The sequence below is a fragment of the Phyllobates terribilis genome, unplaced genomic scaffold (genome assembly GCF_046119375.1).
Source record: "Phyllobates terribilis strain yellow unplaced genomic scaffold, ASM4611937v1 Scaffold_1__5_contigs__length_1240528914, whole genome shotgun sequence".
In the NCBI taxonomy this organism is placed as follows: Eukaryota; Metazoa; Chordata; class Amphibia; order Anura; family Dendrobatidae; genus Phyllobates; species Phyllobates terribilis.
Genome location: NW_027362761.1, coordinates 701,220,537 through 701,246,853, shown reverse-complemented (window position 1 = coordinate 701,246,853; position 26,317 = coordinate 701,220,537). Strand labels below are relative to the sequence as shown.

Here is a 26,317-nt window from a genome sequence, read left to right as displayed (position 1 = left end):
CGGATCAGCTAGGCTTCGGTTGGTGTGTGTACGCTACTGAAAAGGAGCTAACTTTTTTTTCTTGTCTAGTGTCCGCAGCATACACTCATGGTTTCCTGTGTCTCACAATGAAGGCTCAGAGGAAGAGATTTTACAGTAAGAACCGAAAATCTTCATTTGTTGTCTGGTATTGCAGTTTAACTCTTGAGTTCTTAACCCCTTCACCTCGGAGCCATTTTCCGTTTTTGCACTTTGGTTTTTTGCTTCCTTTTGACCAGAGCCTTAACTTTTTTTTATTTTTTTGGTCAATATGGCCATGTGAGGGCTTATTTTTTGCGGGACAAGTTGTACTTTTGAACTACACCATTGGTTTTACCATATAGTGTACTGGAAAACGGGAAAAAAATTCCAAGTGTGGTGAAATTGCAAAAAAAAGTGCAATTCCACAATTGTTTTTTGGGGTGTTTACCATATTCACTAAATGAGAAAACTGACCTGCCTTTATGATTCTCCAGGTTCTTAAATAAAAAATAACCTTTACATATTTGTTATCTAAGTGGTGAAAATAAAAATCTAAACTTTGTTTAAAAATAAAAAAAAAAAGTCGCCATTTTCCAAGACCCGTAGCGTCTCCATTTTTTGGGATCTGGGGCTGGGTGAGGGCTTATTTTTTGTGCGCCGAGCTGACTTTTTTTTTATTTATACCTTTTTGGGGTAGATACAATGTTGTGGTGGCCCGTTATTGCAATGTTGCTGCAACCAAACAAAAAATGTGATGATGACGTTTTGATTTTTTTCCTCATTACACCGTTTACCGATCAGATTAATTCTTTTTTACATATTGATAGATCGGGCGATGCCAAATATGTGTATATTATTTTTTTTTTTGAACCGGTGGGAGACTAGAAGCTGCAATCTTCAGATCGCCTGTGTGTAGCAGAAATCCTCACTTACTATGAGCGTTGACCGATGGGTGGCGCTCATAGCATCCTGGCAATGACAACCGCAAGAGTCTCCTGCAGACCCCGGGTTGTCATGCCAACCCATCGACGACCGGCGGTCATGTGACACGGGCGCCGATGGGCGAAACTAGTGACAGATCACGATTCCACCCGCGGCTGTTAGGGGACATGAGGTGCAGGCTTATCGCCGGAGCCCGCGCCAAAGGGAGAGACGCCATGTACGGCACATGTTGTGAAGGGGTATTCTCAAGTTGTCTCTTGTGTAGCTCAGAGCAATGCATTTTCTTTAGTTTTCTTGAGTGACAGCACTGGTCAGTAGTAGAACTATAGTAGTAGTAAAACTATAAAGCTCAGCACAAGTTCTGCTGTAACAAATTCGGCTGTCAGCAATTTGTTCCGAGTCTAAACTGCTATCACTGCATTTCAACACCGAGCTAACAGCGCATTTGAACACGCATACAGCTCTAGCAAGAGCAGAGAGATTAGCAGACCTGCAAGATTTATATCGGCATCTCTTCACGAACTGAAAGTGAAGGGTAGGGCAGTAGGAAGCTAACTGAGCTCCTGAATTCCTATGTTTCCTCCCTGTAAAATAATCATACTTCTACTCCCCTCTGCTGCCATCGCCTTTCCAGCTGTGCTGGCATTTGCTCTCCCAGGCATTCCTGTGGCCAATCACTGTTTGCTTCACTCTCCGATCCTACGGATGTAATTGATATCCAGAGGAGGTTAGAACTTTGGTTGCTCTCTAGCTTCTTCCGGATGTCTTGATTTTTGTGAAGGCGGGGCGCGTGAAGAGAGGGGTGATTGGCCACAGTGATAGTCTTACAATGTCATGCGATCCCCAGAAGAGCCAGTGTTAACACCGCTGGAATAGTGCCAACACCGGTGGTAAGTATAGGTAGTGGACAACCCCTTTTAATGAGCTGGAGAGAGCTTACTGGAATGTTAAGAGTTAACCCGTCTCCTGGAATGTAACTACTGCATACTCTACCCCTGGGTCTAAATACCAAACTCCATTGAAACCAGCTGTATTCTATACAATATAAAAGCTCTCATTGCAAGTGGATGACCCCAGATAGCAAAAGCAAGTCGATTGCTTATTTTCATGTTTAACTAATTTAAGCAATTTAAGAACTTGACACTACCCAATTAAACTCCATACAGGTTTGTCGGTGCGATGTGTTGTTTTTTTTTTTTTTTTTTTTTTTTAATCAGCCTTGAGTTTTGAACCCTGTACAACTACTCTAAATGGTAAATTTAAGAGTTAAACTGGCAAACTCTCGAGATACAGTAGGGAAAATAAGTATTTGATACACTGCCGATTTTGCAAGTTTTCCCACCTACAAGGAATGGAGAGGTCTATAATTTTTATCGTAGGAACACTTCAACTGTAAGTGACAGAATCTAAAAATAAAAAACAGAAAATTTCCGCTTAATTTCTGCATGTCCTTGCCCGAAAAAACGCGTGTGGAATTTGTCGCGCGTTTTTGAAGCTTTTGGACATGTGGAATTGCCTTGCATTTTTTTTAATGCATTGAGAAGGTAATTCCGCATGCGTAAACGCACAAATAATGGACATGCTGTGGATTTTTCCGCACATAAAAAACGCTGCGGAAAATTCTGCAGCATGGGCATTGAAAGTGCGGATTGCCATTGGGGACCATGGGGGACGGATTACCAAGCGTTTTACAAGCGTTTACGCTGCGCAAATTCCGCAGCAAAAAAACGCTTTAAAAACGCATCGTGGGCACGCAGCCTCATACCTGTATTAATTGCACCTGTTTGAATTCGTTACCTGTATAAAGGACACCTTTCCACACACTCAATCACACTCCAACCTCTCCACCAGGCCAAGACCAAAGAGCTGTCTAAGGACACCAGGGACAAAATTGTAGACCTGCACAAGGCTGGGATGGGCTACAGCACAATAGGCAAGCAGCTTGGTGAGAAGGCAACAACTGAAGGCACAATTATTACTAAATGGAAGAAACACAAGATGATTGTCAATCTTCCTTGGTCTGGGGCTCCATGCAAAATCTCACCTCGTGGGGTTAGGATGATTCTGAGAAAGATCAGGAATCAGCCCAGAACTACACAGGAGGACCTGGTCAATGACCTGAAGAGAGCTGGGACCACAGTCTCCAACATTGCTGTTAGTAACACACTACACAGCTATGGATTAAAATCCTGCAGGGCACGCAACAATCCCCCTGTTGACGCCAGCACATGATCCAGAGTGGGCATGAGAGAAGGTCATGTGGTCAGATGAGACCAAAATAGGACTTGTTGGTATCCACTCCACTTGCCGTGTTTGGAGGAAGAGGGATGAGTAGAACTCCAAGAACACCGTCAAAACCATGAAGCATGGTGGGGGAAACATCATACTTTGGGGGTGCTTTTCTGCAAAGGGGACAGGATGACTGCACAGTATTGAAGGGAGGATGATTGGGGTCATGTATGGTGAGATTGTGGCCAACAGCCTGCCTCTCTCCCTCAGTAAGAGCACTAAAGATGGGTTGTGGCTGGGTTTTCCAGCATGACAATGACCCCGAAATACGCAGCCAGGGCTACTAAGGAGTGGCTTCGTAAGAAGCATTTCAAGATCCTGGAGGGGCCTAGCCAGTCTCCAGACCTGAACCCAATAGAAAATCTTTGGAGGGAGCTGAAACTCAATATTTCCCAGTGACCTCCCTGAAACCTGAAAGATCTGGAGATCTGTATGGAGGAGCGGGCTAAAATCACTGCTGCAGTGTGTGCAAACTGTCAAGAACTACAGGAAACATCTGACCTCTGTTTGCAATTACAAAGGTTTCTGTACCAAATATTAAGTTCTGTTTTTCTATTGTATCAAATACTTCTCATACAATAAAATGTAAATTAATGATGTAAAAATCATACAATGTGATTTTCTGGATTTTTTTTTTTTTTTTTTCCAAGATTTGTCTCTCGCAGTTGAAGTATACCTACGATAAAAATTACAGACCTCCCCATTCTTTGTAGGTGGGAAAACTTACAAAATCAGCAGTGCATCAAATACTTTTTTCCCCACTGTATATACTATATTAAGCACAAATACCATCTGTACATCTATTCATATGACTCTACATAACAATATTTTTTATGGTTTAGGCAATGAGCAGATGAAATTAGAAAACTTTGAGAGTGCGGTCTCTTTCTACACTAAAGCCATCGATCTTAACTCAAAAAATGCAGTGTATTTCTGCAACAGGTAAATTTTACCCACTTGGTGATTTCCCCCCCCCCCCCCTCCTTTTTGTTTAAAATCTGCATGCTAATAGGTTATTCACACAATTGAAAATGATCCCCTATCCATAAACTAGGGATTAACTGATCCCTGGAGGTCCAACTGCTGGAACTCCGGTTCCCCTTAGTGAAGGGCTCTACAGAGCCCCACCCAAATAACTGAGCACTGTAGAGTCTATAATGGGGTTCTCAGGATTGTTCTCAGGATCTCTGGGAGTCCCAGCAGTTAGATCATCTAAAGTCCGTAAGTTATACCCTATCCAATGAATGAATGAAGACTTTTCTTTGAAAAAATACAGCTTTAATGCAAAACTTAAGCTCTAAGCATACCGTAATCTGTCAACTCTATATTAAGGATTTCTTCTACTATTTACATTAGATTAAGTGCAGTTTCAAAATTTAAGCCTTTTTAAACATTTATGGCAAAACCAGTAACATTTAATTGCTTTGCTATTAACAGAACTTAGCTGCCGGTTAAAGGGCACCTGAAAACTATTTTTTGCTACAAAGGCCACTGGCAACGTAAAGATCCAGATTTGCTCCTTTACTACAGAAAGCTACAAGTGCTTCTCACTAAATTAAAATATCATCATAAAGTTAATTTATTTCAGTTCTTCAATACAAAAAGTGAAACTCGTATATTATATAAAGTCATTACAAACCCTATCTTTTTCAAGTGTTTACTTCTGTTCATGTTGATGTGTTATGGCTTACAGCCAATGAAAACACAAGTCATTATTTCAGTAAATTAGAATAATTAACAAAAAACACCTGCAAAGGCTTCTTAAGTGTTTTAAAATATTCCCTTAGTCTGTTTCAGTAGGCTCCACAATCATGGGGAAGACTTGACAGATGTCCAGAAGGCAGTCATTGACACTCTCCACAAGGAGGGTAAGCCACAAAAGATCATTGCTAAAGAAGCTGGTTGTTCAGAGTGCTGTATCCGAGCATATTAATGGAAAGTTGAGTGGAAGGAAAAAGTGTGGTAGGAAAAGGTGCACAAGCAACCGGGATAACCGCAGCCTTGAAAGGATTGTTAAGAAAAGGCCATTCAAAAATTTGGGGTAGAGTGACAATGAGTGGACTTCTGCTGGAGTCATTGCTTCAAGAACCACCACACACAGATGTATCCAGGACATGGGCTACAAGTGTCGCATTCCTTGTGTCAAGCCACTCATGAACAATAGACAACGCCAGAAGTGTCTTACCTGGGCCAAGGAGAAAAAGACCTGGACTGTTGCTCAGTTGTCCAATGTGTTTTCAGATGAAAGTAAATTTGGCATTTCATTTGGAAATCAAGGTCCCAGAGTCTGGAGGAAGAGTGGAGAGGCACACAATCCAAGCTGCTTGAGGTCTAGTCTGAAGTTTCCACAATCAACCATGGTTTGGGGATCCATGTCATCTGCTGGTGTAGGTCCACTGTGTTTTATCAAGACCAATGTCAGCGCAGCCGTCTACCAGGAAATTTTAGAGCACTTCATGCTTCCCTCTGCCGACAAGCTTTTTGGAGATGGAAATTTCATTCTCCAGCTGGTCTTGGCACCTGTCCACACTGCCAAAAGTATCAATACGTGGTTTATAAACAACAGTATCACTGAGCTTGATTGGCCAGCAAACTCGCCTGACCTTAACCCCATAGAGAATCTATGGGGTATTGTCAAGAGGAAGATGAGACACCAGACCCAACAATGCAGATGAGCTGAAGGCTGCTATCAAAGCAACCTGGGCTTCCATAACACCTCAGCAGTGCTACAGGCTGATCGCCTCCATGCCACGCCGCATTGATGCAGTAATTGATGCAAAAGGAGCCCCGACCAAGTATTGAGGGCATTTACTGAACATACATTTCAGTAGGCCAACTTTTCGGATTTTAAAAAACATTTTTCAAGCTATTAAATATTCTAATTTACTGAGATAATGACTTTTGTGTTTTCATTGGCTGTAAGCCATAATCATTAACAGAAATAAACACTTGAAATAGATCACTCTGTTTGTAATGACTATATAATATGAGTTTCACTTTTTGTATTGAACTGAAATTAACTTTTTGATCTTCTAATTTAGTGAGAAGCACTTGTATGTTTTTCTTGGCTGCAACATATTCGGGAAATCGTAGCTTGAATGAACAGCTAGGCACAGCAGGAAGAGTGCACTGAACATCTCGCTCTAGCTTCTTTCTGCCCCACTCAACTTGATTGATGGGTCTCTTTACATATATGGAAAGACCTGTCATTCAAGCTGATCTGTGTGATGAGAAGCCAGAGTAAAACACTCAGCAGACTCTTCTTCCATGCCTGGATTATTTTTTTTTCTTTTTGCAATAGTGCTTTTGAAGTGTAACATGGCTCTATCATGGTGGAGACTGTCTGGATGATACTGCTGATAGGTTCCATTTTAAAGGAACATGTCACCAGGTTTTTCCCATATAAAATAGGGCCAGCACCTGTAAACCATATATGAAAGCATTCTAGAATGCTGTTTATATGTCTCCAATGGGCTGTCCGTAAAACAAAAAAATTGCTTTAATTATACTCACCTACGGGGCGGTCCGGTCCATTGGGCGCCACTGGTCTTGGTCCGCCTCTCATCTTGCTTATTATGGATGACGGGTTCTAAATCATTCAGTATCCTCATCCGTGCGCCCCACGCAGGTGCCCTTCTCTGCCTTGCCTAGGGCTGAGCAAAGTATTGTAATGCGCATGCACAGGGAATGGCTAGAGAGCACCGGTACATACGCACTACAATACTTTGCTCTGCCCTCGGCAGGGAAGATAAGTGTGCAGGAGCTAGAAGCTGAGGACACTGTGCGGATGACTTAGAACACGTCATCCACGCGAAGCAAGATGAGAGGAGGTGCCGGATCAAGACTAGACCGTCCCATATGTGAGTCTGATTAAAGCTATTTTTTGTTTTATGGAGATTGCATTGGGGACATATAGAAAAGCATTCTACAGTGCTGTCACATAGAGCTTACTGGTGCTGGCCCTACTTTATTTAGGGAAAACCTGATGACCGTTTCTATTTAAGATTGCATTTCTAACATGTTATGAGAGCTGTTGTGCCAATGTCAGTTCATAGCCATATGTCCTTAAATGCTGATTTTGTTACAATAACAAGTTTTACTCTTAAACTATGTAGGGCCGCAGCTTTTAGTAAAATAGGGAATTATGCTGGAGCAGTTCGAGACTGTGAAGAAGCCATTACAATTGATCCTAGTTACAGCAAAGCCTATGGTAGAATGGGGTAAGTAATCTGTCAGATTTTTATATATATTTCCAAGTCTGCATTTGGTATGTTTTCCATGTATTTAACTGTCAAAGACTGGGGGTTCTAAACCTAAACGAATATTTAACTGCTGCTACATCCATTCTCTATGGAACTGCTGGAATGCTACATTTGACTTTCTCCAGCAGTCCCATAAGAAATGATTATATACAGAGGGGAGTAGGGAAGGCATGTCGGCTCCTCACATTGAAGATTGCCAGCAGGTATAAAGCCTTGCATGGAGCCGTCCTGGCCTTGGAGATGAAGACAAATGCAAAAAGAAAAAAAGGGGTCTCCATCGATGACCCAGTTAAAAATCCATCTTTATTGTAGAAATATTAAAATCTGTATGCACCGGTTCACAAGGAATATCCAAAGGTACAAAAGGTTTTTGTTTCTTCGGATATTCCTTGTGAACCAGTGCATACAGATTTTAATATTTCTACAATAAAGATGGATTTTTAACTGGGTCATCGATGGAGACCCCTTTTTTTTCTTTTTGCATAAGAAATGATTGGACCAGAGGTCCAGGGCTGTGGAGTCTGAGTCGATGTCCATTTTGGTGAAGTCAGTATAAAATGGACCAACTCCAACTCCTAAAATATATAATAAATTGGGTACAGTAGTTCAGTGCAGTTTGTGGGGAATATTTTTCATAAGAATTTGGGAAAGTTATGAAATGTCCTATAAATGTCTGTCCTATTCCTGATCTAAGGGTCTAGACTTTTAGCTGAGATGAATCTGTGCTACAGTAAATTCATCACTTAAACATGAGCCATGTATGAGGGAGTCGGTGTCATGGAAATTGAGGAGTCGAAGGTTTGGCTTACCGACTTCACAGCCCTGCAGAGGTCAAGCAAGCGCACAACCATGCTATTTTAATGGGTATAAAAGTGCTCTGTTCTAGAGATCAGTCAGACCCACACTAATCTACTGTTGAATTTATAACCTTTTCCCCTGATTTACGCTGTTCTACAGATTTTCAAAAGTTGTCATATTCAGTTATGAAATTAGCCATTTCTTAATGATTTTGACCTCCTGAATTCAAATCTGACAATGAAAATTTTTAGTTAGCTCTTGTTTCTATGATATCAAACAGTTTTCCTTTTATTGCTACATATGCATAAGTTTTAGAATTTTTGAAACCTTATTTTTGCAAATCTAAAGATGCAGAATATTTTGTTATGCCAATTTTCTGATATTTAGAAGAAACTTGACAATTCAAATAACTAAAACCTGTCTAAACACTATTGCGAATTATTAACAGTTACAGAAATTGCACCACAACATTTGGTCCTCATTCAGTTACCACTCTTTTGCTTGTCTCTTGTACTACTGCATCGGATCATCTCTTACAATTGTCTAACAGTAATCTGCAAGCATTGATGGATTCCATTTTCTTTGATCGCTTTTCTCAATAGCCACAATATCTTAGTGAAATCTCTCACTGTGCTCATCACTCACTGCTCCACTGTTTGGTGGAATAGAGTCTAAACGCAAATCTAAGAAATGAATCTTTAAGAACCTGTTACAACCAACATTCTTCTATGTTTTCAGGTGATTTTCCACCAACTCATCATAGTTATTTGCTCTTGAGTTTACCAAAAAATAAGTTACCACTAATGCGAATGCCACCCATGCAGCCTTTTCCTTGCCCTGCAACAAACTGAGAAACTCCTCTTGAAGAAGGCTACGAATCTTTAGTCCAATAAAGACTCCTTCCTTTTTATCTTTGCGTCACTCAATCTTGGAAATCTATCAATGTGATACTTGAAAGCTTTTGCATTTTTATCCATTGCCTTTACCAAGTTCTTCATTAGGCCCAACTTGATATGCAATGGGGGTTATAAAATCTTATGAGGATCAACAAGTGCTGGATGCAGGACATTTTTTTTTTTTATTCTCTGGCTGAAGTGAATTTCGGAGAGGCCAATCTCTTTATTGTAGTGATATTCTCTTGCACGACTATCCCACTCACACAAAAAGCAGAAGTACTTTGTGTATCCATCCTTGAGACCAAGTAAGAGGACAACCAGCTTTTAAGTCACCACAGAGGGGCCATAAATGTTAGTCATAGTTCCGGAACCTAAACAGCAGTTTCATGTTGACATAGGTTTCTTTCATGTGGACTGCATAACCATCTGGAATTGAAGGTAGCAAATTGCCATTATGCCTCAAGACTTCTTTTAGGCTTGTTTTGGACGAATCGATGAAGTCTCAAAATCTCTGGATTATGACATCTTCTGAGCTTCCATTAAACTGTTCATGTTGTTGCATTCCACAAGATCGCCCTCCATGAAGAAGTATTGGACAAGATCTTTATCACGGTTGCAGAGCAAAGAAATCCAAACATCGCCCACTGGGAGATTCCGCCGCTGTAGCCTGGAATCTAAGAGCTCAGCCTTACTCTTGGGCAGATCCAAATCTCTAACAAGATCATTCAGTTCACTTGTGTTCAGTTGACGTTGCTGACTGAAGGTCTGGGTCGTGAGAGGAAAATGCTCCATGACCGCAAAGCGCCATCTTCTTCCTCACTTGACTGGACAGAAAATGTTTCTTGTGTTTTGGTACCGGCTGGTCTTCTGTATGTGGTACTGGGCGTATTGCTGAGGGAATATTTGGATACTGTAAAATCTACTTCTTCTTCCTTGAAACTTCTTTCCTAATGGGGGAACCATGCAGAAATAGCAATTGGTTTTGTGATCGGTTGGTTGTCTCCAGATCATTTGGACTGCAAAAGGCATAGATTGCCACTTCCCATGCAACCACTGATGCACATCTGTCGCAGCATGTGTGTTGAGCCCAACTTTTGTCCTGATCTCCTTTTCTGCAGCCAAAATACAAGTTGTAGGCTTTCCTTATCGTGGTAGTCAAGTTTCTCCTTTGTGACGCAAAAGTGACTTCTCCACAGATGTTGGAAAAAACTATCCGCTTTAATGCAATAACAAGGCATATCTGAAAAAACAATAGAAATATATATGTGAAGAAATCCTAAAACTGTTTAACTTATACAGAGAGCATTTATCAAAGTACGTGATGCAACTGTAATTAGGATTATGTCATCGTAGCGGAGTTGACTTTTTTTGATTGGTCACCCTAGGATAGAATATTGAAGGCTCAATAGATTAAATAGATGATGTAATAGACGAGCTACCAACAATGCAATAATGATGAAATAATACAGACACAATTTTTCTATAACTCAGCATGAGAGGTGTCATAAGTAATTACAACCTCCTCTGGATCTTGAAAACTAGAGCCATTCAGCAAATTGAAGCGTCTCATTCTTTTTAACACAAAATTCGTTAAATTCAACTGTTTTTGTCTCAAAACCAATTTGGCTGTAGAACAGTGTAGGTGATAAGTTCAACCAACTTGATTAAAACCCATTTAATGGTTGGGATATTCGTTTCTGGTCACACTACAGTTCAGTGCTATGTGGTTTTCACATCTTGGGCTATGATTGGGGTTTCTGAGAGGAGCTAATTCTTTATAAGTAAGTGACAGCTGGATAAAATGAATGTTCTCCTTTGCAGTTAGGTAACATGTTGTAGAAGACCATTTAATAACCGCTGCCAACCAATACCAGGGCATATGCGACAACTGTTCTGGCACATAGCATGCTCTTAGTTCAATGTTGAAAGCATGGCATTGTAGCCCAAACCACAAATGATTACAGTAAGAGCACCATTAAATATTTATATTGGGTTATGGACACTTTACTCTTGTTCTGTGTGGGTTCCTGTATGTACTTTTTTCCATCCAGACTGGCTCTATCAAGTTTGAATAAACACGCCGAAGCTGTGGGATTCTACAAGAGAGCTTTGGAGTTAGATCCAGACAATGACACTTACAAAGCAAATCTTAAAATTGCTGAACAGAAGATGAAAGAAATGCCAAGTCCAGTAAGTTCATCTGCTTTATCTTTCTGAAGCTGGGGACAGGTATTTTATGCATTTGTTGGAAAACAATGTTTTTTTATCTGCTACAGATGGGTTCACCTGGAGGATTAGATCTAGCTGGGCTTTTGAATAACCCTGGCTTCATGAGTATGGTAAGTGGATTATGATGGCTTTTTTAGACTATCATAATGTTGCTGGGATGTTAAATGTTGTTTTTTTGCTTTTATGAACCAATTCAATATTTGATGTAACCAGGCCAAATTTGTCAAATCTGACATGTTAGTTGATGTGTCAATAACTTTGGAATATTTCAACATATCTCAGTGATTTTTAGATATTTTTATTATTATTATTATTTATTATTATAGCGCCATTTATTCCATGGCGCTTTACATGTGAAAAAGGGGGTATAATACAAGAACAATTTCAATAATCTTGAACACAATGTGACAGCGACTGGTACAGGCGGAGCGAGGACCCTGCCCGCGAGGGCTCACAATCTACGAGGGATGGGTGAGGATACAGTAGGTGAGGGTAGAGCTGGTCGTGCAGCGGTATGGTGGAGCGGTGGTTACTGCAGGTTGTAGGCTTGTCGGAAGAGGTGGGTCTTCAGGTTCCTTTTGAAGGTTTCCACGGTAGGCGAGAGTCTGATACGTTGGGGTAGAGAGTTCCAGAGTAGGGCGGAAGCACGGGAGAAATCTTGTATACGGTTGTGGGAGGAGGAGATAAGAGGGGAGTAGAGCAGGAGATCTTGTGAGGATCGGAGGTTGCGTGCAGGTATGTAACGGGAGACTAGATCGGAGATATATGGAGGAGACAGGTTGTGAATGGCTTTGTATGTCATGGTTAGGGTTTTGAACTGGAGTCTCTGGGCAATGGGGAGCCAGTGAAGAGATTGACAGAGAGGAGAGGCCGGGGAATAGCGGGGGGACAGGTTGATTAGTCGAGCAGCAGAGTTTATGATAGATTGGAGGGGTGCGAGAGTGTTAGAGGGGAGGCCACAGAGCAGGAGGTTGCAGTAGTCAAGGCGGGAGATGATGAGGGCGTGCACTAGTGTTTTTGCAGATTCATGGTTTAGGAATGTGCGGATCCGGGAGATATTTTTAAGTTGGAGTCGGCAGGAAGTGGAAAGGGCTTGGATATGTGGTTTGAAGGAGAGTTCCGAGTCCAGGGTTACCCCGAGGCAGCGAGCTTGAGGGACTGGGGAGAGTGGGCAGCCATTGACTATGATGGATAGGTCAGTTGGGAGGGTTGAATGAGATGGCGGAAAGATGATGAATTCTGTTTTGTCCATGTTAAGTTTTAGAAATCTAGCAGAGAAGAAGGATGAAATAGCAGACAGACATTGTGGGATTTTGGTTAATACGGAGGTGATATCGGGTCCAGAGAGGTAGATCTGTGTGTCATCAGCATAGAGGTGATAATGAAAGCCATGAGACTCTATGAGCTGTCCCAGGCCTAAGGTGTAGATGGAGAAGAGCAGGGGTCCTAGAACTGAACCTTGGGGGACACCGACAGATAGGGGGCGAGATGAAGAGGTGGTGTGTGAGTGGGAGACACTGAATGTCCGGTCTGTTAGGTATGAGGAGATCCAGGATAGGGCCAAGTCTGTGATGCCGAGAGATGATAGAGTCTGTAGTAAGAGGGAATGGTCCACTGTGTCAAAGGCAGATGACAGGTCTAGGAGGAGGAGGACAGAGTAGTGTCGCTTAGATTTGGCGGTTAGTAGGTCGTTTGTGACTTTAGTCAGTGCAGTTTCAGTAGAATGGTGCGGTCGGAAACCAGATTGTAGGCGGTCAAAGAGGGAGCAGGAGGAGAGGTGGGAGGACAGTTCAGAATGGACATGTTGTTCCAGTAGTTTTGAGGCATAGGGGAGAAGTGATATGGGGCGATAGCTAGACACAGAGGATGGGTCAAGGGAGGGCTTTTTGAGGATGGGTGTGATTGAGGCATGTTTGAAACATGAGGGGAAGACACCAGTTGTTAGTGACAAGTTGAAGAGGTGGGCTAGGGCTGGGATGAAGATAGTGGTAAGGTTTGGGATGAGGTGGGACGGGATTGGGTCAAGTTTACAGGTGGTGAGGTGTGATTTGGAGAGTAAGGAGGAAAGTTGATCTTCAGAAATGGTGGAGAATGTAGTTTTGGAGGAGGAGGGTTGGGTAGGTGTGGGGAGGGGCTGTGGGGGCTTTAGGCAAAAGCTTTGTCTGATGGTGTCAATCTTCTGCTTGAAGAATGAGGCAAAGTCTTCGGCTGAAATAAGAGGAGAGGGAGGAGGCACTGGGGGACGGAGGAGAGAATTGAAGATGTTGAATAGTTGTTTGGGGTTGTGGGACAGGGAGGATATGAGAGATGTGAAGTATGTTTGTTTTGCTGCAGTGAGTGTGGACTTGAAGGTAGTGAGGGACTGTTTGAATGCGATGAAGTGCTCATGGGAGTGGGACCTTTTCCATCTACGTTCAGCAGCCCTGGAGGCCCGTCGCAGTTCTTTAGTTAGGCTGGTGTGCCAGGGTTGTCTGTTGATTGTGCGAGTCTTGGTATGCATGAGGGGGGCGATCGAATCGAGAGCTGCAGCTGTTGTGGTGTTGTATAAAGTGGCAGCAGCATCTGCATCATGTAAGGAACTAATGTCTGTAAGAGGGAGGAGGGATTCAGAGAGAGAGTGTAGGTCAAGGTGTTTGAGATTTCTACGAGGGTATTCAAGTTTGTGGAGTGGGGATTGTTGCCCCGGGGAGGAGAGAGAAGAGAATGTGAGTAGGTTGTGGTCAGAGAGAGGGAGAGGTGAGTTAGAGAGGTTAGATAGGGAACAGAGGCGGGTGAAGATGAGGTCCAGTGTGTGGCCGTCTTTGTGGGTGGGTGTGGAAGACCACTGGGTAAGACCAAAGGAGGAAGTGAGGGATAGAAGCTTAGAGGCAGCTGAGAGGGAAGTATCAATGGGGATGTTAAAGTCGCCCATGAGGATAGTGGGGATGTCAACAGAGAGGAAATGAAGTAGCCAGGTGGTGAAGTGGTCAAAGAAAGTGGTGGCTGATCCTGGGGGGCGGTAGATGACAGCCAGTTGGAGGTTGGAGGGGGAGTAGATGCGCACACAGTGCACTTCAAAAGACGGGAGAGTAATTGCGGGCGGCAGTGGGATCTGGGTGAAGGAGCAGTTTTCTGAGAGGAGGAAACCTATTCCTCCACCGTGCTTGCCGTTGGGGCGGGGGGTATGGGAGAGGTGGAATCCGCCATACGAAAGTGCAGCAGTAGAGGTTGTGTCGGAGGGGGTGAGCCAGGTTTCAGTGATTCCGAGGAAGGAAAGCTTGTTAGTGATGAAGAGATCGTGAATGTAGGAAAGTTTATTGCAGACAGAGCGAGCGTTCCATAGAGCTCCTGTTAGTGGAACTGGGGAAGCGGGGGCTGGGCGGATGGGTGTAAGGTTAGAAGGGTTACGAGAGTTTGGGATAGATCGGGGGTAGGAGGTGGAAGTGAATGTAGGGATGTGGTGAGGAGGGCCAGGATTTGGAGAGATGTCGCCGGCAGTAAGGAGGAGCAGAGAAAGCGTTATTAGGTGGGAGCAGGAGAGGGCATGAGGTGGCTGTCTGTGTTTGGAGACAAAGGATTGTATGTTGTGGAATAGCTCTGAGGAAGAGGTGAGATGGGTGGGGAGAATGGAGGGAGAGATGAAGAGTTCCTTTCCAGGTGTAGGGATTATGGGTGGTTGAAAGAAGTGAAGGATTAAGGGGGTGAGAGTGAAAACAAAAACAAACATTGTTTACTGTGACTTAGTATCCAGGTACCTTCAGTTCACTTCAGGTTCAATTCAGGATTAATTCAAATTTCAGACACTTGAGCTCATGGACACTTAAGCTGAGGGACACAGACTTCAGTCTGACACAGACTCCTAGTTCTCAATATATGGCCTACAGAATGCATTTATATCATGACACATTGTTCTTTATGGTAGTGGTAAATTTATTTTTTTGTCTGTTTTGTTTTTATCTATAAAGATATCGGCAATACTGATTTTACAAACTTTTACATTTTAATCGAGATACCATACAAAATAGTTAATATATAACATTGACCTTATGTCTACCTTACATCAGCACCATTTGTCAAATGTCCTTTTTCTTGATTAGGATGTTAGAAGGTGTCAAAACTTAACAGCAATATTTCAAGGAAATTTACAAACCTTATTTTTTTTAGGGACCAATTAAGTTTTGAAGTGACTTTCGGGGACCTATACATTAGGAAAAAAATGAAACCATTTTAAAAACCACACCCCTCAGAATATTCAAGACTGCTGTCAGGTAGTTTCACCCTTCAGCTGCTTTTCAGGAATTAACACAAAGTGGAATGACAGGAATGAAAAATTACTATTACAATGTTGCGAACATCATCTTAAAGAGAACCGGTCAGCCGGATTTAGCAATATAAAGTAAAGGTAGGGCCATGATGGTGCTGTTTAAACTTATTAAACTGATATTTTTGGTGAAGGAATCTAATCAGTGGTTCTTGTTTAATCCACTTCAAGTTTTTGTCTAACGATATCTCGGGCAGGACTGGGGGTAGGGTCTTCTGCTCCGCCACTTGCCTCCTATGTTTCTATGTCAGATAACTGATTATTCAGTGATTTGCATCCTTCCTGAAATTCAGCGCCGCCATAGTCATTGGGGGGGCGGCACGTGTGCAGTGTGATTCCACGAATGTTCTTCAGGTCTTCAATAAAATGGCGCCAGAGTTTGCGCATGTGCAGATCAAGATTTCGGCCTAAAAAGCTTGTCCACTACTATATAAAATGCCCCAATGTAATTAAATGGTGGAGAGAAGTGTTTTTGTAAATACCTTCTGCTGTGCGTCTTGCCTATGAGCGGTGCAATTGCTGACCGCTCACAGGCATCACATGACCCTCAGCTGCTGCCTGCTCTGGCATCTGCTGATGTCACGCGTGACTCTTGACGCTATCCCCTCTGATGGGCTGTGGAAGGGGTTCCCCCACACGTCACAGACCAGCATCCACCTCGTGCTTTCCCAATGAATGCAGGAGAGGGAAATCACGCGATGGATGCTGGTCTGTGAGGTGGGGGGGTAACCCCTCCCACAAGCGCGTCACTGAGTCACGCCTGGCTGCAGCCGGAACTTGACGTGACATCAGCGGATGCCAGAGACGGCTGCAGTCGGGGGTCACATGATGTCTGTGGACGGTCAGCAATAGCGCCACTCACAGACAAGACACACAGCAGAAGGTATTTACAAAAACACTTCTCTCCACCGTTTAAATACATTGGGGCATTTTATTTAGTAGTGGACAACCTCTTTAATGAAGATGTCATTGAGCCGAAATCTTTATCTACGCATACACTGCCTCTGGCGCCTTTTTATTAAAGACTTGCTGTGGAATCACAATGTGCATGCGTTGCCCACCCCAATGACTGTGACGGCACAGAGTTTCATAAAGGAGGCAGATCGCTGAATAATCAGTGACCTGAAATATAAAGACAGGAGTCAGGCGGTGAGGTTGAGGAGCAGAAGACCATACCCCCAGTCCCACTTCGATGTACAGGGATATCATTAGATGAAAACTTTATAGGCTGATTAAACGAGAATCCGATTTCAGATTCCTTCCCCCAAAGGTATGAGTTTAATCCATTTAACAGCGCCATTATGGCCCTTACTTTATATTACTAAATTCTGCTGACAGGTTCTCTTTTACAAGCCACTAAAGCTGGCATACTCTAAGGCAGGGATGTCAAACTTAAACACACAGAGGGCCAAAATGAAAAACTTTCACAAAGTCGCAAGCCAACCAGTATAATGGGCCCCACATGGTCTTGTATACAGTATAATGGGCCCCACATGGTTTTGTATACAGTGTAATGGGCCCCACATAGTCCTCCATACAGAATAATGGGTCCCACATTAGTCCTCCATACAGAAAAATGGGTCCCACATTAGTCCTCCATACAGAATAATGGGTCCCACATTAGTCCTCCATACAGAATAATGGGTCCCACATTAGTCCTCCATACAGAATAATGGGTCCCACATTAGTCCTCCATACAGAATAATGGGTCCCACATTAGTCCTCCATACAGAATAATGGGTCCCACATTAGTCCTCCATACAGAAAAATGGGTCCCACATTAGTCCTCCATGCAGAATAATGGGCCCCACATTAGTCCTCCATGCAGAATAATGGGCCCCACATTAGTCCTCCATACAGAATAATGGGCCCCACATTAGTCCTCCATACAGAATAATGGGTCCCACATTAGTCCTCCATACAGAATAATGGGTCCCACATTAGTCCTCCATACAGAATAATGGGTCCCACATTAGTCCTCCATACAGAATAATGGGTCCCACATTAGTCCTCCATGCAGAATAATGGGCCCCACATTAGTCCTCCATGCAGAATAATGGGCCCCACATTAGTCCTCCATGCAGAATAATGGGCCCCACATTAGTCCTCCATGCAGACTAATGGGCCCCACATTAGTCCTCCATACAGAAAAATGGGCCCCACATTAGTCCTCCGTACAGAATAATGGGTCCCACATTAGTCCTCCGTACAGAATAATGGGTCACACATTAGTCCTCCGTACAGAATAATGGGCCCCACATTAGTCCTCCGTACAGAATAATGGGCCCCACATTAGTCCTCCGTACAGAATAATGGGCCCCACATTAGTCCTCCGTACAGAATAATGGGCCCCACATTAGTCCTCCGTACAGAATAATGGGCCCCACATTAGTCCTCCGTACAGAATAATGGGCCCCACATTAGTCCTCCGTACAGAATAATGGGCCCCACATTAGTCCTCCGTACAGAATAATGGGCCCCACATTAGTCCTCCGTACAGAATAATGGGCCCCACATTAGTCCTCCGTACAGAATAATGGGCCCCACATTAGTCCTCCGTACAGAATAATGGGCCCCACATTAGTCCTCCGTACAGAATAATGGGCCCCACATTAGTCCTCCGTACAGAATAATGGGCCCCACATTAGTCCTCCGTACAGAATAATGGGCCCCACATTAGTCCTCCGTACAGAATAATGGGCCCCACATTAGTCCTCCGTACAGAATAATGGGCCCCACATTAGTCCTCCGTACAGAATAATGGGCCCCACATTAGTCTTCCGTACAGAATAATGGGCCCCACATTAGTCCTCCGTACAGAATAATGGGCCCCACAAAGGGGTGGCGGTTCTGGTGTTGGAGGCCAAATATAACCACCCTGCGGGCCAGATTTGGCCCATGGGCCGGAGTTTGACATGTATGCTCTAATCCTATGACATGATTTTTATTTTTGTATTAATAATGATTATATAATTTTTTTGTTTATAATGCAAAATGAAATTCACTGCTTTAACAGTTTTTAATTTTTTTTTTCTGCAGTTGCTTGGGGCTGCCATTTTTATTTTCTGGTGTGATGGTGTCTGATTTTGACACATATGCCGCAAATATGGCAGCTCCTAGACATAAATTGCGGTCGGTGTCTGACCACATCTGCTGCATTGTGGCTGCATCCTGCTGTGACCTGGGCACGTTACCTAGGCTGTCCAGGTCACAGCTGTAGGAGTAGGTGGACGCCTTTTTTTTATTTTTTTTTTAAAGGCTACATCTACCCTGCAAGCTAAACTTTCTCCAGGTCACCACTCACCATGCTCAATGCGAGCGGTGACAGGAGCTGTGGGGAGTGGAGGACCCGATGAGGCGAGTATCGGCGGCAAGTGAGCGGTGTTCAGCAGCCTGACAATAGTACAATACCAGACTGCTGATCACTGCACCCCGCCGCGGTCAGTCTGCAGTGTTCAGAGCACAGCAGTATAATAATCGAGCTGTGCTGTTATGTCAAGTTACGTCTCTGAAGAAGGCTTACACTGACATAGCCGTACCGTGTATCTACTGCACATCATGGGAGATATCTCCCAGAGCTGTATATCTAAGGCCCATCATGTGTGATATAACCCAGAGGCGTGTATTTAATGCCCATCATGTGTGATACAACCATAGCCATGTATCTTAAGGCCCATCACGCGTGGTAGATACACTTCTCTGGGTTGTATCATGTATGATGGGCCTTAGATACACGGCTCTGGGTTGTAGGGCCCATCATGCTTGTTAAAACCGTCAAACAAATGTGCATCCTGTCCTAGCACGATACACTCTGTGTATTCAATCCCAGGACTTATTACACATTACACTACTGCTCTCATAGAAGTAAATGGAGTGGACTCATATTATGCCACTGCTCCCCTAAAAGGGGACAGAGCAGGGTCACGCATTACACCACTGCTCCCTTAGATGTGGACGGAGCTGGGATACATGTATCTTATCCTATCCTGTGTGATGCACTCCGCTGCGCCCTGTATCTCTTCTCCTCATATATTACACTTAGTCCTGTGTCTAATCCTAGCATGTGTTACACTCCGCATATCTAATCCCTCAACGCATGATATGGTGAGCAGCACCAATTAACAGATTAAGCATTCCAAGCACCACTTTTTTTTTTTTATTTTTTTTTTTATTGCACCACTATAGTGGTGCTTTAACCCCTTTCTGACGTTTGTGGTAATAGTACGTCCTTGTGCCCAGGGCCTATTGGGCCAGGGACGTACTATTACTGCATAATGGGATCGCGCCCGCACACAAACGGTGCGGGGCGATCAATGCCGGGTGTCAACTGATTGTCACAGCTGACATCCGGTACTACAGGTGCATCTCACTAAATTAGAATATAATCAAAAAGTTAATTTATTTCAGTTCTTCAATACAAAAAGTGAAACTCTTATATTATATAGAGTCATTACAGAGTGATCTATTTCAAGTGTTTATTTCTGTTAATGTTGATTATGGCTTACCGCCAATGAAAACACAAGTCATTTTCTCAGTAAATTAAAATAATTAACAAAAAACACCTGCAAAGGCTTCCAAAGCGTTTAAAAAGGTGCCTTAGTCTGTTTCAGTAGGCTCGACAATCATGGGGAAGACTGCTGACATGACAGATGTTCAGAAGGCAGTCATTGACACACTCCACAAGGTACCAGAGTTCCAATTTTCATTTGGAAATCAAGGTCAGAGAGTCTGGAGGAAGAGTGGAGAGGCCACAATCCAAGCTGCTTGAGGTCTAGTGTGAAGTTTCCACAATCAGTGATGGTTTGGGGAGCCATGTCATCTGCTGGTGTAGGTCCACTGTCAAAAAGTCAGCGCAGCCGTATTGTCAAGAGGAAGATGAGACACCAGACCCAACAATGCAGATGAGCTGAAGGCTGCTATCAAAGCAACCTGGGGTTCCATAACACCTCAGCAGGGCCACAGGCTGATCGCCTCCATGCCACGCCGCATTGATGCAGTAATTGATGCAAAAGGAGCCCCGACCAAGTACTGAGTGCATTTACTGAACATACATTTCAGTAGGCCAACATTTCTGATTTTAAAAAACATTTTTCAAGTTGTTATAAAGTATTCTAATTTACTGAGATAATGACTTTCGTGTTTTCATTGGCTGTAAGCCATAATCATCAACATTAACAGAAATAACACTTGAAATAGATCACTCTGTTTGTAATGACTCTATATAATGAGTTTCACTTTTTGTATTGAACTGAAATTAACTTTCTGATATTCTAGTTTAGTGAGATGTACCTGTATGTGCAAGAAGCAGTCCTACATCGGTCCCTGCACATTAACCCCCGAAATGCTGCGATCGAAGTCGATCACAACATTCCGGGAGCAAGGGGAGGTAAGCGCCGATACTTACCTTCTCTCCGGCATCCCGCGCTGTCTGAGCCGGGTCCCGGTGGTAGTCATGGTGACCCAAATGTCGTCATGACAACATCTGGGTCACCAGACAGAAGGAAGTTACTTTGATCATGCGCAGTGCACAATCAAAGTAACTTCTCCCTGTGCAGGGCTGAGAGCCTGGATAGCATAGAGATGCTGCTGCATCCCTATGCTATACAGGCGATCAGAATGCAAAAACTTAAAGTTCCATAGTGGGACTATGTGTAAAAGTAAGAAGTGTGTCAGAAAGTGAAAAACAAAATAAAAAAAAAAAACGTGTAAAAATATTTAAAAATAATAATAATAATCCAAAAAAATAAAAATATACTGGACCTATAAATAAATATTTAAAAAAAACCAAGCAAACAATAAAAGTACACACATTTGGTATCTCCGCGTCCAGAACCACCTGACCTATAAAACTGTCCCACATTACACTGATTAATATGATTCCTTGGTTGATGAAATCCATGCTGTGGTTCTTTTAGAATCTTTATGTTAATTTCTGACATAATGAGATGCTCTTGCTTCGGGGCGGCCTTTGGGGAGGGACTTTATCTTGTGCTCTGCTTATGTATTCCTATTTCTGCCTTCTGACAGTTATATTCACTGTGCCTACAGTGACTGCCTACTATTTAAAATGCGACATGTGTAATTGTGGTACAAATCCTGAAATTTACATGCAGCAAAATGGCCGCGCCACCTGCGCATGCGCAGTAGCCTCTCTCGTCTGCCGATACTCGCTACTGCCTAGCGACGCCATTTTGCTGTAGGAAAAAGAAATTTGCCTGCATCAATATGGCACCGCCGGCCGTCCATGCACAGTAGCATCTCTCGGCAAGCGATAGATGCCCATGCGCACACGCGGGCGTCTGGGGTCATTTTGCTGCATGTAAATTTCAGGATTTGTACCACAATTACACATGCAATATTTAAAATAGTAGGCTGTCACTGAAGGCACAGTGACCTGTCAGAAGGCAGACATAGGAATACATAACAGAGCACAAGATAAAGCCCCTCGGCAAAGGCCGCCCCCAAAGCACAAGCATCTTATCTCGGGAATGAAAATAAAGATTATAAAAGAACCATAGCACAGATTTGATCAACCAAGGTATCATATTAATCAGTGTAATGGCACCCACCTGACAGTGTGTGGTTTACTGAGCACAATCCTGCTGACAGGTGTGCTTTAAGGTCAAAATTGGCTCTGTCACTAAGGGGTTAAAAGTTAAAGATTAGTGATGAGTGAACATGCTCGGATAATGTGTTGTCAGAGTATCTCACAGTGCTGCTCGAGTCCCTGCAGCTGCATGTTTTGCCGCTTTAGACAGCCGCAACACATGCGGGGATTGTCTAACTAGCGCAAAACATGCAGCTGCACGGACTCGAGCATATTATCCAAGCACTTCAAGATACTGTGATGACACCCAAGCATGCTCGGCTAACACGTTATCCGAGCACATTCGCTCATCACTGTTAAAGATCTATAATGATCTTTATCTTTTAAACACGAATGTATACATATTACATCAGTGATAAGTTTGTGCCACTCTTCCTTTGACTTCTGTCTAGTGCACATACATTTCAATCTATGTTTGAGTGAATATTCTACCTAATAAAATGTGCAATGGTCAATTGAAGCCAAGGAATGTTTGTTTTTGTACAGTACTAAATGTCAATTCAAATTTATTCAAGACTTTTTTTTTTTTTCCTTCTAGGCATCAAACCTTATGAATAACCCCCAAGTACAGCAGTTGTAAGTTTTCTGCATTAGTTTTCATGTTAAAAAAAATATATATATTTTTACATTTTGAAATATTTGTAAATTTGATCACACAAAATATGTAAAGCTGTTGTAAGTCATACTTCTTCCCAAAACATGATATGGCTTAACCCCCTTTGATTGACCTTGCAAGCCAAGCCCTCATATTTCCCAGCCGATAATGGCACATTTAATCAGCCATCTGCCTCTAACCTGTTGAATGCCACTGGCAATCTGTGACCGTGGCATTTAGCATGCCTGCAGGGGGACTGCTTATGCCGATGGGTTGCCATGACAGCCAGGGGTCTGCTGAAGACCCCTGTGTCTGTCATCACAGTACTCCGGTGAAAACCAGTCCATGGCTTTCGTTCCTAGGAGATCGTAATTTTAGCTATGCAGTTTAGCGCAAGCGATCATGTGATCGCAGCTTTACGTCCTCTAAAGGGACTGAAAAATAGTGAAAAGCAGAAAAAAATTAAAAAAAAAAAAATTATGAAAAAAAAAAGGTTCAAATCACCCCTTTTTTACCACATTTAAAATGAAGGAATAAAAAAAAACATATTTATCACTGCATACTCTGATCGATCAAAAAAAAGGTAAATTAAACCGATCGTTAAACTGCATAACAAGACAAAAAAATCAAAACCGTGCTCAATTATGGCTTTTCAGCAGCCTCAACAATACAGTAGAAAAAAAATGAAATTAGAGGCGATCAAAACATTGTATATATCCAATAAAGATATTAAAAAATATATATATATCAGCTCTGGTCTCAAGAAGCAAGTTTTCAAATAGCTCCATTTCCCGAAAATGTAAAACATTACTGCTCTCAAAATGTGACGTCACAAGCAATATACACTGCTCAAAAAAATAAAGGGAGCGCTTAAACAACACAATGTTAATTCAAGTCAATAAGACTTCTGTGAAATCTACCTGTCCAGTTATGAAGCAACACTGATTGTGAATCAATTTCTCCTGCTGTTGTGCAAATGGAACAGACAACTGGTAGAAATGATCGGCAATTAGCAAGATACCCCCTATAAAGGAGTGGTTCTGCTGGTGGTGACCACAGACCATTTCTCTGTTCTCATCCTTTTTGGCTGTTGTTCTGGTCACTTTTTCATTTTGCCAATGCTCTCACCCCTAGAGGTACAGTAGCATGATGCGGTGTCTACAGTACAACCCACAGAAGTTGCTCAGGTAGTGCAGTTCATTCAGGATGGCACATCAGTGCGAGCTGTGGCAAGAAGAGTTGCTGTGTCTGTCAGCACAGTGTCCAGAGCATGGAGCAGATACCAGGAGATGTGGAGGGAGCCATAGGAGGGCAACAACCCAGCAGCAGGACCGTTACCTCCTCCTTTATGCAAGGAGGAACAGGAGGAACACTGCCAGAGCCCTGCAAAATGACCTCCAGGAGGCCACAAATGTTAGAAACCGACTCCATGAGGGTGGTATGAGGGCCCGACATCCACAGATGGGGGTTGTGCTCACAGCCCAACACCGTGCAGGACGCTTGGCTTTTGCCACAGATCACCAGGATTGGCAAAGTCGCCACTGGAGCCCTGTGCTCTTCACAGATGAAAGCAGGTTCACACTGAGCACATGTGACAGACGTGACAAGAGTCTGGAGACGCTGTGGAGAGCGATCTGCTGCCTGCAACATCCTTCAGCATGACCGGTTTGGCAGTGGGTCAGTAATGGTGTCGGGTGGCATTTCTTTGGAGGGCCGCACAGCCCTCCATGTGCTCACCAGAGGTAGCCTGACTGCCACTAGGTACTGAGATGAGATCCTCAGACCCCTTGTGAGACCATATGGTGGTGCGATTGGCCCTGGGTTCCTCCTAATGCAGGACAATGCCAGACCTCATGTGGCTGGAGTGTGTCAGCAGTTCCTGCAAGATGAAGGCATTGAAGCTATGGACTGGCCCGTCCGTTCCCCAGATCTGTATCCGATTGAGCACATCTGGGACATCATGTCTCGCTCCATCCACTAACGTCACATTGCACCACAGACTGTCCAGGAGTTGGCGGATGCTTTAGTCCAGGTCTGGGAGGAGATCCCACAGGAGACCATCCGCAACCTCATCAGGAGCATGCCCAGGCGTTGTAGGGAGGTCATACAGGCACGTGGAGGCCACACACAATACTGAACCTCATTTTGACTTGTTTTAAGGACATTACATAAAAGTTGGATCAGCCTATAGTGTGTTTTTCCACTTTAATTTTGGGGGTGACTCCAAATCCAGGCATCCACTGGTTAATAAATGTGATTTCCATTGATGATTTTTGTGATTTTTGTTGTCAGCACATTCAACTTTGTACAGAACAAAGTATTCAATGAGAATATTTCATTCATTCAGCTTTAGGATGTGTTATTTGAGTGTTTCCTTTATTTTTTTGAGCAGTGTAGAGTGCCTGCAGACTCATCATAAACATGGACAACATTTTTAATGCTCTTAACATAAATAAAAATAAAAAAAATGTCAGCATCATAAACATTTACATCCAGGTACCTGATAGATGACGCGGTCTCTGGAGTCGTTCTTTCTTTTCTTCTTCTTGCCCAGACGTCTTGATGAGTTTTCTCATCCACAGCCTTCTCTGCAGACTTCCATCTTCTCCGGTCTTCTGCAGAACATCCCCACATGATGCCCTGAAAGATAGCAGAGTCAGTATAATGCTCCTGAATTATTATTATTTATAATTATAGCGCCAATTATTCCATGGCGCTTTACATGTGAAAAAAGGGGTATACATGGCAAAAACAAACATCTTGAACAAAACGTGATGGCAACTGGTAAAGGATGAGCGATGACCCTGCCCGTGAGGGCTCACAATCCACAAGGGATGGGTGAGGATACAGTAGGTATAAAAATATCTGCCCTACGCTGAGCCCCTGAATAAATAATTGCCCCTCACTATATTTCCTTCACAAAATATCACCCCCACACTGTCCGTCTTATGGTACATGCTCTTCAGACGGCCCTCTCCTTTCCATACTTGGCCCCCTCTTCACACTGTCCCCCTATAGGGCTCAATCTCTATACTGTGCCCCCTCATCACACTCCCCCTTCCTTAGCATACTGTTCCCTCCAGGCTGTGACGTTATACTGTCCCCCATGCTATCGCCCACCCACTACTCATTCTCTATTCTGTGCCCACTCACACTTTTCTTCCCCCATACTGTCTCCTCAGACTATTCCCCTCAATAGTCTCCTTACACGTTTTCCCGACCTCCTAATATTTCCTCCTCTCGCACCCCCCCCAACTCCCCATACTGTGTCCGCACACATCCCATCACCCCCGCTTCCTCTATTGTGTCCGCATACATTTCCCCCTTCGCTACCAATAATGTGTCTGCACTCGCTCCCCACAGATTAAGTCTTGCCCGTGCACAATAAATGGCCCCCTG

General features: G+C 43.3%; 1 protein-coding gene across 4 annotated transcripts in view; it reads left to right on the top strand.

The window, feature by feature from the left end:
* The window catches only part of SGTA (small glutamine rich tetratricopeptide repeat co-chaperone alpha), a 90,076-nt gene that overhangs the window by 45,834 nt on the left and 17,925 nt on the right, over nt 1–26,317 (top strand). For all 4 annotated transcript variants that reach the window (XM_073685669.1, XM_073685677.1, XM_073685687.1 and 1 more), the window contains exons 5-9: nt 4,074–4,173; nt 7,347–7,451; nt 11,239–11,377; nt 11,464–11,526; nt 22,862–22,899. In XM_073685669.1, the coding sequence (XP_073541770.1) occupies nt 4,074–4,173; nt 7,347–7,451; nt 11,239–11,377; nt 11,464–11,526; nt 22,862–22,899 (445 nt within the window). The remainder of the gene's footprint in view (nt 1–4,073; nt 4,174–7,346; nt 7,452–11,238; nt 11,378–11,463; nt 11,527–22,861; nt 22,900–26,317) is intronic.